Raw genomic sequence first — 13953 nt, 5'->3', positions numbered from 1 at the left:
ATGTACTATATTATGGGTTTGGTTCTGAGTCGCATGCAAATCGCACACAGCAGGGTCTATTGGTGGTTGTCTGTATGTGACTTTTTACAAATGTCGCTACAATCTCTTTTCCTTGTGTACATCCATTCAACTACATGTGTGAGGTCTGAGACACCCACTTTTAGCATCCGTGCACGCTGTAATACTGATTGGAACATCCTTAGATGCCACCATCGGTTGCACCATGGAAACTTACACCAGCCCTATGGCAGGTGCTGTTTCTCCTTCTGACTATGGCCTTCTGTGCCTACAGCTGCTTGTCTGGGATGCACCTGCTTGCATTGACAATCCCGAGACACATTCATTATAGACCCACTGAACGGACCATATATGCGTGCTCTACCAGCCACCTCTCAGTCATCGCACATCACTTTTCTGCAACATTTCTGATAGGGGGAGATGCACTAAGCCTTCGAGAGTGATAAAGTACTAAACAATCAGCACCTAACTTTCAAATTACAGGCTGTGTGGTCTATTTACTAAGCTTTGGATGGAGATAAAGTGTACGGAGATAAAGTACCTGCCAATCAGCTTCTGTCATGTCACAGGCTGTGTTTGAAAAATGACAGTTAGGAGCTGGTTGGCTGGTGCTTTATCCCCATCCACTGTATCTCCATCCAAGGCTTAGTAAAGAGACCCCTGTGTTTTAAAAATGACAGTTACTGTAGGAGCTGATTGGTTGGTACTTTATAACTCTCCAAGGCTTAGTGCATCTCCCCCATCGTGTGATCCAATTGCAACAACTTGTTTGCGCGTTCACTTTGTACAACACATGCACAGTAGGGATTTTCAGAATTTTTTGTGAATGCTAGACTACGTGAACATTGGCATTGCATGCGGATTGTGTGCAAATCAGGCCTTATGTTATATTTTTCTGACTAATATTTGGCTTTTCCTCAGTAATAACTGTGATTCGACCTCTGGACTATGAACAAATCTCGAGTGGTGTTATAACTTTAACGGTTATGGCAAAAGATGCAGGAGTGCCTTCGCTAAATAGTACTGTACCTGTCAGCATTGAAGTCTTTGTAAGTATTTACTCTGAAATATTCCATTTATTAAATTTTATTAGCAGTTATTTATACTGTATTGCACACACCTATTCTGCAGAACTTTACAGAGAATATTTAGTTATTTACGTCAGTCCTTGCACCAGTAGAGCAATATATTGCCTACCACATGTATACACGGCATGGGATTGAAATACCGGTGGCTCTTTAGCCGCAGGTTCAAATCCCGAGTGCACAAGCCCGACGGAGGGTACCTGGTAAGTATTCTAGCCCCCCCCCCAACCCACCCTAATCCAAATGCCCATTCTCACACCCTAAACCTAACCCTTTCCGGGGTGGTGGTGCCTGACCAGTGGCCAGTGGCCTAAATCTAACTCTCCCCCGCCCCTGCGGCTAACAGTTAAGACACGCCAGACTTGCCTCCATCGGTCCGGCGTCTGTCTGTCTTCGAGCATCGGGATTAAGATAGGTGTCGGTAATTCGACGCCTATCTTAAGCCCTGTGTCGGGCTTTAGGCGTCAGTATTTAGACCGGCGGCATTTAGACCGCTGGTCTAATAACTGCCTCCTGTATACACACTAGAGTTTTTTTGTTTTATCAGAAGCCAATTAACCTACCAGTATGCTTTTGGATTGTGGGAGGAAACCGGAGCACCAAGAGGAAACCATGAACGTATAGCAGTATAAAGCATCAATTTTCACGTATTAATTTAAATGGTTAAATCTTATACATTTTTTTGATTAACAAACTGGTTTCCATGGATAAAACTAGAACTAATCACTGGCTTCTACCTTTCAATGCCATAAAAGTAGCAAAGCAGCAGATCTGTTTATGAATACATGAGGAATATGAGAGGAATACAGTTGAGAATTATCAATTCACTAACGAAAATAAAAAGTATAAATAAATCTCATTTGCATTCAGTTACATAACTATGTGTTTTATGTGTATATTTTTCATTTGTGTCAGTGGATCCCTGAAAATCATTTCTTATAGCTGTGTTTAATGGGGTATTTAACTAAAAACCCTGGCCGGGGGTTACTAGTGATGAGACTTGTTTTAAAGTAAAAGCTATCGCTATACTACCTGTTCCGACAAGGTATGAGGAGAGTAGCTGGAGAGGAACAGAGCAGATAAGTTAAGCTTTTCTTGGCTTGGTAAATTAGACCAGAATGCAATCCACATTAAGAACAATGTAGACTGCAACATCAGTTAACCTTCAACTGTAGACTACATCGCCTTTATTCAGCCTTTGTCAGTTTTTAGCGCTACTTAAACCTTTTCGGAAACTGCCTTGATAAATGAAAACCACAATGTTTTCCTGACATCACATTGAATAATTGCTGGGTGCTTAATAAATATTCATATTTTCTCTTCAACCCGCCTCTATTTGATCTTCTGTATAAATTAAAATTAGGGCACTCCCATCTGGACTGTTTCTGCCTAATGGTGCATACACACGGTCAGGTTTTTCTTCAGATCTGAACGATAACGATTTAAAAAATCGTTCAATTGTTCATATCTGAAGGAAAATCTGACGTATCTGACATGTCTGAACGATGCGCGTTCCCGATGATCAGGTAACGATATCTGACATCTGATGTGTTTGCAGTCAGACTTGGACGATTACATTAATTTTAATGCAGTCAAAAATCGTTCAAATCTTTGGTAAAATCATTCAAATCGTTCATCTGACAAATCTGACAGTGTGTATGCACCATAACACTGATTCAGGACCATCTCTCACCTCTAGAATAGGAAAGTCTCCATGAAAGCCATAGATGAAGCATTTTTTGAAAGCAGTTTTTGTAAAAACATTAAAAATAGTTTAATAGTTGATTTTTTTATTGAAAGTTAAGACTGCTTTTACAATCAAATAAAATAAACTAAACATTGCACCTCTAAGTTTGCTTTCTTCACTAAACTACATATTTTCAATGGTAGAAACTGTGTTTTAGAAAGTGAGGGTTTCATTTAAATTCCCTCCATATTTTAGTTTGTAGATCTATATTTATTCCTACAAGCAATGAGATAGAGCCTTTCTGCACCACCACAGTCATTCTATGAGAATTCCAGAACTTATTGTCATATGGGCGTGCACATAATATAGAAGAAGAGAACAGTCGTATTAGTGAGGCAGTTTGTTAATTCCAAATCAATACACTGTTACTGATTATAATTGCAACAAAGCAGCCATTCCACAGCACATCTGATATAAACCATGGCAGTCTTGTGTGGGTGGTCGTCACCTTGACATGGATTATTAAAGGAGAGTGCGCAGGCTTTGGTATCTGAACAAATGCTTGATTCTTCTTCAAAACCTCTCATATTTAGACCAATGTAACTACAGAGCATTGATTAATACTGAGCTATTAGTGAAACAAGCAGAAATAAGCATGCACAAATATATTTTGCTAACTGCATCTCATTAAAGGATAATTGTAGCTACAATTCAAGTTGTATTTTCAACATGCACAAGTAGCTACGTAAAATATCCACATATCTATATCCATGGTCTTAATATTGTACATTTTACAATTAACAAAAAGGTCTAATCTAAAAATGTTGATTTGAACCTAAAAGCTTTTAAGAGTCTATATTTTACAGTGTTGTTTTGTTTAAATAAGTGAGCGTTTAAAAAATAAAACACAGTATTCTCACTTTATTTTTCTAACTCATATGCTGGGTACAAACTAGGACGGCCACTTAGTAAGGGTTTGGGTATGGGATCCAGGCTATCAGAATCCCGGCACTGGCATCCCGACAGGGCTAGCACACCGACACTTGTTGTTCAGTATGCTGACCCTCCCCCTCTCCCTACCCTAACCCTCCCTCTTTGGTGCCTAACTCAAACCCCCCTCCATTCCCCCCCGTAGTGCCTCAACCTAAACTTACGCTCTCCACACTGTAAACCTAACACTCCCCTCTTAGTCCCTAAGCCTCCCCCTAGTGCTTAACTCTAACCCCAACCCTAACCCTCCCCCCCACCCCGCTACTTACCTTCGACATCCCGGCGGTCGGGATGCCGGCGTCTGTACTGTGAGAAGCGTAGGGATTCCGGCGCCGGTAATATCAGCGCCGGCATCACGGCCACCAGGATACTGACAATATTGCCTTGGTAAGTTATACACACCTAATAATTAGCCAATTGATGTGTCTGGACTGACATCACCACTAGATGGGCATTTAAATTTCCCCTCTCAGTTGTAATGTCCGTGTCAACAGTTCCTGTACGGGAGGTCGGTGGGTTGCCCACAACACAGCCAACTGTGCTGCAGGGCCGACCCGATATGTATGTGAATGACGTTGTGAAGATCCTCAGGAATTTCTGCACCTGTGGCTCTAGATACTTAAGCTGGCCACACACATGGCGATCTGCACACGATCAGCCGATGTGTACGATTTGTGTACGATTTCCCTTGAAACTCTCCCCGGCAGCTCAGCACACGATCTGCGCACAATTTGGTGTCCAATCTTCATACGATCTCTCCTGCATTCAGACTTTCACAGTGCATCGTGTCCTAGATTGTCAGATCTGCCCTACTGCACGGCAGATCTGACGATGCGATGTGCAACCAGCAGGGACGCGCATCGTGGTCGTGAGTGGGGGCTCACGATTCACTCAGGATTTGGCTATATTTTACATGATCTGTCGTTCCAATGTGTCGGAATCGGCCAGATCGGGTAAAATATCGTTGTGTGTAGCCAGCTTCAGTTCTCCATCTAGTCTTAATATTCCAATCAACAATTGTTTATTAATGTAGGATTAACAGCAATAACTAGTAAACTGCATTAGAGGTGACTGTTGTAGCTGCAGAAAATTGCAAACTGTATTAATCACTAACTTTCTGCTTCCTTGATACTATGTTAGGGAATGATGTGCTCACGTCTCCTTCTGAAGCCTTGGTATTCTGACCAGCTGTATTGCACAATGCCATCATTTTAATCTGCTGTATTAATGTTTAAGCATTTCTGGTTATGCAGTTCTTTACTAGTTTTCAACCGTGGTACAATGACAGGAAATGAACAGAGCCTTGCTCCAAGGAATGTATAGTCTAATTCAGTGGTTCTCAAACTCTGGCCTCCGGGCCGTACACAGGTCACGTTTTGCAGGTCACCCAGCAGGCAAACAGGTGTATACATTATTCAGTGACACATTTTTAAAGATCCACAGGTGGAGCTAATTATTTCACTTGTTATTCTGTGAGGAGACCTGAAAAACATGCACTGTTTGGGGTCCTGAGGACAGAGTTTGAGTACCTGTGGTCTAATTAAAGGTCTCATTCAGAGATGTATGCAAACTCGATGGTTTTCGTACATCTCTAATGTTAGAAGATAGGTGCATGTGCAGGATCTGTACTGGGAGATCTCTTGTAGTTCTCCAAAGCTGATTGACAGGCTGCAGCAATTTGGGGATGGAGAGTGGTTGGAGCTGGCCTGCATTCCCAGGAAAGGGGGCATATCACCCCCATTTTCTGAAAGTGTCGGGGTGGTGCTTTCCTTACTCCAGCTGAGCAATTCTGTTGCCTATTCTGAGTAAGTTACTCAGATGGGCGATTACTGCGGTCATCGCAGATGCTGGCAGGAGATGACTTTTTCCAACAGACGCTTCCTGCTGCATTACCATATGTTAGCATCACTGCTGCGTCCAAAAAAACATGTTTTTGTACTACATTGTACCTTACAATTAAATTATATAGTTGAGTAGAGATGTTAGTGTAGAACAGCAGAGATGCAAAGGTTTCATCCTGAGTCACCAGACCTAAAGGTCAGGCTAATTAGACTGCAGATGCAAGACTTGTTTATTTAGCTCTGTAAAAGGGTCTGCATGTGGCCATGCCTGTCACTGCATTATTGTAATGTCACAGTGCTGTATAGCTGTACAGTACTTAGCCCAAGAGAGATTTGTACCTTATTATATTGACTGCTGTTTTTCTTCTATAACCTGTATTCCAGTGGTTCCCAAACTTTTTTGAATCACGGTGGCCCTAGAGTATCAGCATTGTTTTCAAGGCACCCCAAGGCCAAAAGTTTGTTAATTCTTTTTTTTCTGAATTTATCGTTAACTAAATTGCACTTACCTGTCATCCTTCGGTTCAGTTATGTGGTGGCAGACAGGTTTGTGCTTCTATTTGTCCATATAATTACTTTACATTGACTATAAATAATTTAATTTGGTGCTGGACCACCAAGCTGAGGCACCCCTGCAAGTGTCTCGAGGCACCCCAGGATGCCACGGTGCACAGTTTGGGAACCACTGCTGTATTCTGTTATCTTCAATAAAAACTACTCTGGTAAGGAATCAACGTGTGGACTAACCTCCTTGCTCACACCTGCAACTTGTAGTCATCTGCCAATAATAGTTAAGGTTAAGACAACTGAGGTACTAATCTTATGTCCCAAGGTGAGACATGCACTTCCTTCAGGAGATCAGATTGCAAGCACAGAGGTTGGAGTAGAGTAGCTGCTGCTGAGATATAAGATGGGAAACTTTAATCTCTCACCAGGGACGTGCAGTCAGGGTAGAGAGGGGAGGCATAGCCTTCCCTGTCATACTCCTGGGATTTGATATAAAAATGATTAGAATAATACAAAGAAGATATTTATATGTTACAAACATCTTCTTTGTTTATTGTAATCATTTCTATAGTTGAAACTCACCAGCTTTGTGGAGCTGCCTGGGACTGCAGGGAGATGAGAGATGAAGCACAACAGCTCAGCCTCACTTCTGTATAGTCAGACACTGCTTGCAGAGCTGGGGGCAGGCAGTAAGCTGCGCAGAAAGAGAGCAAATAGAGGCATGCCTTTGAGTATGGGGGGGCGTGCCTTGAGTACTGATGGACAGCTTGGATGTGTCATGTGACCAGTGTATAGAGATTGGAGCTCAGTCAGCAACGGCAGGAGAAGACACAGTAATGCGAGTAGGAGAATCAATGGACACTGAAGCTTAGTGTAGTGAGGGGAGAGCTACAGTGAGTAGGGGGTGAGACAGGCTCCTAGCACTTAGACCCATCTCCATGTGTGCCTCCCCAGTCATTGACCTCACACCACGTCACTGTCTCTCACCATTACATTTCTGTGTCACAAGATAAGATCATCTCACTTTTGATAGAGAACAGGGTAAATCTATAAAGTTGAACCCAACCGTAGTTGCTCCCAAATCGTATGCATGGAAATAAATGTGTATATTCCCCCTTATACAGAGCAGTTAGCATCTCTGTGGTGCACATGCTTAATATATGTACACGATGGGGCCTATTCATCATAACTAAAAAATCGATGGAGGTAATTAGGTTTAGAACTCGCATGGAGTTCTACCTAATTACCAGAGGAATTCATCATTCCTCCTCTCCATCAGTATCTATTCCGAAAAGCTGTTATTTTTGCGATGACAGCTTTTCAGGAAATAGATACTTTTCCCTCTCTACTCTAAGTTACCGCAGCTGTAATCAGTGCTGCGCATGCGCCGTTACATTCACAGAAGTGGCGCATGCACAGCACTGCCTACAGCTGTGGTAATTCTATGTTTCCCTCAACTCCCCTTCACTCACCTCCCTGTCCACCATCTACCTGGCCACTGCAGCCGCGGACCCCAACCTCCCGTCTGAAGAGGAGAAAACACTAAAGTTTTAATATATATATATATATATATATATATATATTACTTTTTTAAACTTTACTGTGTTCTGCCGGGAGAACACAGTCTGAGCACCAACCGGGCTTGAGGGAGCGAGCCGGAGGAGGACCTGCTCAGCTGAAAGCAGGTAAGTGTAACCCGCTGTACGCCACTTGAGAGTGGCTTATAGTAACACCATCAAATTCCGAAAATACGTAATTTTCAGAATTTGATGAATAGCCTAATTTCTACATAACCATACTAATGTATAGGGAGTGTGGAAATGAACGCAGGCAGACTTAACCAGGAGATATCAGTGATATCTCCTGTGTTAAGTGTGTTATTGAATACTAAAAAAATGGTAATTAAGGAAAATGTCCTTAAAACCGTTATTTTAGTGTTGATGAATAGGCCCCTTAGTTGGTTAGTTGTCACCATTATCATTATGACACACTGTACTAGGTGCAAATGATAATCCTGAAAACAACCAGTATCCGGCTTAGAATTTCCCTGCGCCAGCATCCCAAACACCGGCATCCCGACGGTAAGTACTGGGGTTAGGGGGAGGGTTAGGCACTAAAGGAGTAGAGTTAGGTTTAGGGTGCAGGGAGGGGGAAGTTAGGTTTAGGCACTAGGAGAGGGAGGGTTAGGGGTAGAGAGAGGGAGAGGGTTAGGCACTAGGCTAGGGGGAGGGTTAGGGTTAGGCACTAAAGGGGGAGGGTTAGGCTTAGGGTGCAGGGAGGGGGAGGTTAGGTTTAGGCACGAGGGGAGGGAGAGTTACAGGTAGAGAGAGAGGGGGGAGGATTAGGATACTGACTGACATGTATTGGTATCCTAACTCTATATATATATATGTATACACAGTGTCCAGCGAAGATTCGGCACTTTGGATTTGAGAAAAATGGGGGGTGCCTTCCTAAAATGAATTACAGCAAAAAGACTTCTCCTATGGTGGTGCAAAGGCAGCATCACACCAGAATGGAAAAGAAGGTGGTGGTACTCATGTCGATAAAAATCAAAGTGTGTTTAAATAGACAAAAACATGGGTACAGATAAAAGCCAACGTTTCAAGGCTCTAAAGCCTTTTCATCAGGACGGTACCTGTACACACTTTGATTTTCATCGACATGAGTGCCGCCTCCTTCTTTTCCATTCTGGTGTGATGCTGCCTTTGATACCTGCTCATAACGCAGCCTATGTGAGAATGAGCCATTGCAGTACTTGCAGTACATGAGCATGCATATATGCTCTGCAAACAGTCATACGTGTAACTCTGCCTCAGGCCCTCTATATTTTAGTATTTAAGCATTGACCTTATAACAGACAAACCATCAATACAATTTCTCCATATTAGAGCTGTCTTCTGTCATACCTGCATATAAGTGTTGTCACTAGACAAAATATATTTATTATACAGATAGTCATCATCTCATAAGTCCAAATCATCTCCCGATCATATCGCTTGACTACTCCGAACCATGCAGTTCATGCAATTAATTTGATCTGACAAAAGCTTGGGGAATAGAGACATCTGACCTTCATAAGCTGGCTCATTCAGCAACACAAAGTGTAACCGGGCATTAAAATCGCAGCCTGACCTCGGGGAAGGAAATAAAGTTGTCTCGGAAATGAGCGCTAACATCTGCAAGGAAATTGTTGGCTTTCTGCAGTGTTTCTTCTGCTGAGACAAATTAACATTGGATTATTAGAAATCAAATAGGTAGGTGGGGATAAAGAAAAGGACGTGGGAGCTTTGACAGAGTCTAAATACCTCCCCTAAGTGTTCTTTGAAGAGCATAATCACTTCAGTCTAAAAACCCAACGTGAAAAGGTCACTGGCTTTTTTCAGGCTGAATGTTGTTTTTTTCAAAGTAGCTGTCAACTCACTTTTTTAGTATTTCTCACCAAAGAAATTCTTCAGCACAAAAAAATGTAGAGTGACATTGAGGAGGGGGCTGAAAAACACTCTGTAATAGGGAGAGGTGTAGAGTATTCAGAGAGATTTTTAGATTTTCCGATATACACTGTTCTGCTATATATAAAAAGAGAAATGTATACATGTACTTTATTTTGGATTTAGTAGAAGACTGTACTATAATGATTGTCTGGGAAGATGACTGAGGCGTCTGATGTTCCCTTTGTTATTTCCAGGCCTTAATCGCTGCTGTTAAGCATTCGTAATTTATTTGTTTAGAAAAGCAGTGACACATTTTCTCTGTAACGTATTAGTGATGGTTGTCTTTTTGTCAGTTGGAAACTGTAGTTTTTCACATAGTAATAAAACCGAGAAAGAGTTTGGCTAGACTTGCAGTTAATAGGGACTGCATCATTAATACATATGATAGAATTCCCTCTCTCTCCTGATTCTCTTACCATGAAGGCCAATCCACAAACTGAGAAGACTGGTTTGCTGATATTCCGAAACAGAAAGTAAAAATTGACTTGTTGAGCTGAAAATGCGGCCATTTTCGGAATTGGACGCAGTTTCCATACAGTATGTACCAAACTCGGGAATGCAATACATTCCGGACATTCGATGTGGGGCAACACCATCTTCGGATGGCATTGCCCAGTAGAAGCCTACGGGCTTCTTTTTGTGTCCTGCACTGATAGAAATCCAATTGGATCCCCACCCCAGCGTACCCTGCGATGCCTGCGTCATTCTGTGCGTGCTGTTTCTGTGGATAGCTAAACAAATATTGTTTTAGGTTAAAGAGCCATAGGGGGAGATGTATCGAACCTTGGCGAGAGAGATATAGTGGAGAGAGATGAAGTACCAACCAATCAGTTCCTATGTAACCTCTATTTAGGGTTAATCCAACAAACAGGTGATATGACTATATGAACTGTGTTAAGAATTGAAATATAAGTATTATTATATAACTATTGTCTCTGCTTAATGGTTAATATAAATATTATTGTACCACAAATATGTAATAATATGTGTACTTAACTACTTATACATAATTGGTGGTGTGGGCCAGAATCATCCAGATGGTTTTGGATGCCTAAAACCTGTTAGAGCTAGTTCTGTTCACTGTGCACACTGACACTGAGGAGAAGTGACAGTTGTAGAGAGGGGTCAGTTAGAGCTGACCTGAGGTGATGACTGAAAGAGGCGGGAGTCTGATGCTGGCCACACACATAGCGATGTGCTGAAGATGAGCCGATGTGTAGAATTTCCCTTGAAACTCTCCCTGGCATCTCTACACACGATCTGCACACAATTTGGTGTCCAATCTTCTTACGATCTCTCCTGCATCCAGACTTTCACAGTGCATCGCGTCCTAGATTATCAGATCTGTCCTACTGCACGGCAGATCTGAAGATGCGATGTGCGACCAGCGGGGACGCGCATCGTAATGTGATCGTGAGTGGGGACTCACGATTTACTCTCAATTTGGCCATATTTTACACTATCTGTCGTTCCAATGTGTCGAAATCGGCCAGATCGGGTAAAATATCGCTGTGTGTGTGGCCAGCATAAGTCAGGTACCTGATGTAGAGAGACAGAGCCCGTGCTCTCTAAAGTGGACAGCAGATGAGGAGAAGTGATTAGCGGCGGCCATTGAGTAGGGGGATCAAAGCAGATTTCTGCCCCCTTTAAACCGAGGGATAGCTTACCTAATGTCTGAGGGGAGCAGCCAGAGCTGTCAGTAACCGCTGGTGCTGACTGGAAAACATTGGGACAGGTCTGTAATCTCTCCACAGTGACAGCCTTATATTCTCTTCTTACTATACTACCTACTAACTTATTCACAGAAAAGATCCTCTAACAAATCATACTATGGCATAATTGTGAAGGCAGAAATGGCCCCTGCAGCCCTCCTCAGTGATTAGTGAAATAAGGCCCTCATTCAGACCCGCTCGCAAGCGGGTCGATGGTGGGGCACTGCACAAGCCCCGGAGCGAGTGAGAAATTCACTCGCTCCAGGGCTCACTACTAATGGGGCGGCTGTTGATGTTGATCGACAGCTTGCCCCGCTTTGAAGGCGGGGAGGGGGGGGGGTGGCTGGACAAATGGAGGCGTTCCCGAAGGAATGCCTGCTGTTTGTGGGCGACCCTACTATTAGAGCAGGAAGCTCACTAGGGCTTGCGGCAGACGAGACCCTACCACAAGGGTCTCGTCGCAAGCCCGATGGTCGCGACCATCACCTGGTCACCCACAGCTTAGCGAGCGGCCAGGAGGCCGGCTAAAAAAAAAGGTGGCCACCCTCATTAAGACCGAGCACTCGCTTTTTGCGAGCGGCTCTGAATGAGGTCCTAAGACTGCAGCATCTGTGTATATCTAATACTAGACTGCTTACTACTATTATATCAGGAGCTCTGTGACAGAACGCAGCCACGCAACCTGGAAGTCAGTCAGTTTCAGCCAGAGCCAGACAGGTGTAAGGGGTCTATTAACTAAGCAGTGTTAGAAGACAGAGGCCCTGATTCAGAGCCGGATGCTCTGACAGAGTGCTCGCTCTGAATCAGGGCCGTCTGTTTTTTAGAGCGGCCTCCTGGCCGCTCATATAGCTGTGGGTGACCACTCACAGCTATAGCGAGCGGCCATCGGGCTTGCGACGAGACCCTTGTGGTAGGGTCTCGTTGCCGCAAGCCCTGGAGTGCTTTTGGCTTTAACAGAGCCGAAAGCACTCCCACTGACGTCACTTGTGAGGTCAGTGGGGCCTGCCCCAGAAGGTAGGCATTCCCATGGGAACGCCTCAGTCTGGCCAGCCACGCCCCCGGCCCGCCCTCCAAAGGGGGCGTGCTGTCACTCAACATCGACAGCACGCCCCCTTTGGTACAAGACCCGGAGCGACGGTTTGCCCCTCGCTATCCGGGTCTCGCGCATGCGCACGACGGAGGCGGCTCCATCGTGCGCATGCGCACTGGGCCACTATCGACCCGCTAAGCGCTCGCGAGCGTGTCTCAATCAGGCCCAGAGTGAAAAGTGATAATCTGCCAGATTTGTCAGATGAATGATTTTACCAAAGATTTGAACGATTGAATGATTTTTGACTGCATTAAAATGAATGGAATCATCCAAGTCTGACTGCAAACACATCAGATGTCAGATATCGCTATCTGACCATCGTTCATCGTCTATCGTTCAGGCATGTCAGATATGTCAGATTTTCCTTCAGATATGAACGATTGAACGATTTTTGAAATCGTTATCGTTCAGACCTGAAGAAAAATCTGACCGTGTGTATGCACCATTACACCTAACTGCCATTTTACAGGATGTGTTTGACAGTAAGGAGCTGTTTGGTTGTTACTTTATTTCACATCACTTTATCTATCTCCAAGACTTGACACATTTTCCCCAAAGCATGTAATATTGTCTTATCAGCCGGGATGCTTCTGTGGTCTAATATCAATTTGGAGAATTTTTTGGAGTGTGTTCTTGGTTGCTGATTTTATAATTAAACACCTCCCAGAAGAGGCACCCTGAAAGTTGGAAAGGATGGACAGCAGCTAGGACAACATTTGGTAACATTTTGTTTTATGCTACATAAATATTAATAATTTTTCTTTCTTTTGTGCAGGATGAGAATGACAACCCTCCCACATTCAGCCGATCATCTTATGTCATCACAGTGATGGAAAACATCATGGCAGGTGATGTATTCTATATGCATATAGACTAGGCATATATATATATATATATATATATATATGCCTAGTCTCTCTCTCTCTCTCTCTCTCTATATGTGTGTGTGTGTGTGTGTGTGTGTGTGTGTGTGTGTGTGTGTGTGTGTGTGTGTGTGTGTGTGTGTGTGTGTGTGTGTGTGTGTGTGTTTTTCAAAGCTGACTTGCATAATGATTCACTTTTTTTCTTATGTTCTTCAGGTGCTACTGTGCTTTTCCTCAACGCTACTGATTTGGACCGTTCCAGAGAATATGGTCAGGAGTCTATTATATATTCTTTGGATGGGTCACCTCAATTTCGAATAAATGCTCGATCAGGTGATGCTTTTCTAATATACTCATTCTGGCAGTGAGCTTTAGAGTCAAATATATGTTTGTTTGAAAAGAATTCCATAGTCATTCCATCTTTATTTTTATTTTATTTTTCTGTATCGAACACAAGTTTTTTTTTTTGTCATGAAATACATTGGAAAACAGTATCACCGAGAACCAAAAAGCTTCATTCTGTGTTCTACCAATTTTTGTTTTTTTATCCATATGAACTAATTAACATGTTTTTATCCTAAACCTAGTATGATTTATGCTGAAAAATCTCCCTCTAAAAAGACATGCAAGTAATTCATAGTTTATTTGGCATTGCTCTATTCAACA

The 13953-nt window shown here is 43.0% G+C and overlaps 1 protein-coding gene across 1 annotated transcript in view; it reads left to right on the top strand.

The window, feature by feature from the left end:
* The window catches only part of CDH23 (cadherin related 23), a 1221584-nt gene that overhangs the window by 683332 nt on the left and 524299 nt on the right, over window positions 1-13953 (top strand). Inside the window, exons 17-19 of the mRNA XM_088472189.1 lie at window positions 940-1067; window positions 13200-13272; window positions 13504-13620. Of these exons, the coding sequence (XP_088328315.1) occupies window positions 940-1067; window positions 13200-13272; window positions 13504-13620 (318 nt within the window). The remainder of the gene's footprint in view (window positions 1-939; window positions 1068-13199; window positions 13273-13503; window positions 13621-13953) is intronic.

Source organism: Taudactylus pleione, unplaced genomic scaffold (genome assembly GCF_031769625.1).
Source record: "Taudactylus pleione unplaced genomic scaffold, aTauple2 ptg000121l, whole genome shotgun sequence".
In the NCBI taxonomy this organism is placed as follows: Eukaryota; Metazoa; Chordata; class Amphibia; order Anura; family Myobatrachidae; genus Taudactylus; species Taudactylus pleione.
Note: the sequence above shows the minus strand (reverse complement) of the source record. Positions and strands in the feature narration are given on the sequence as shown.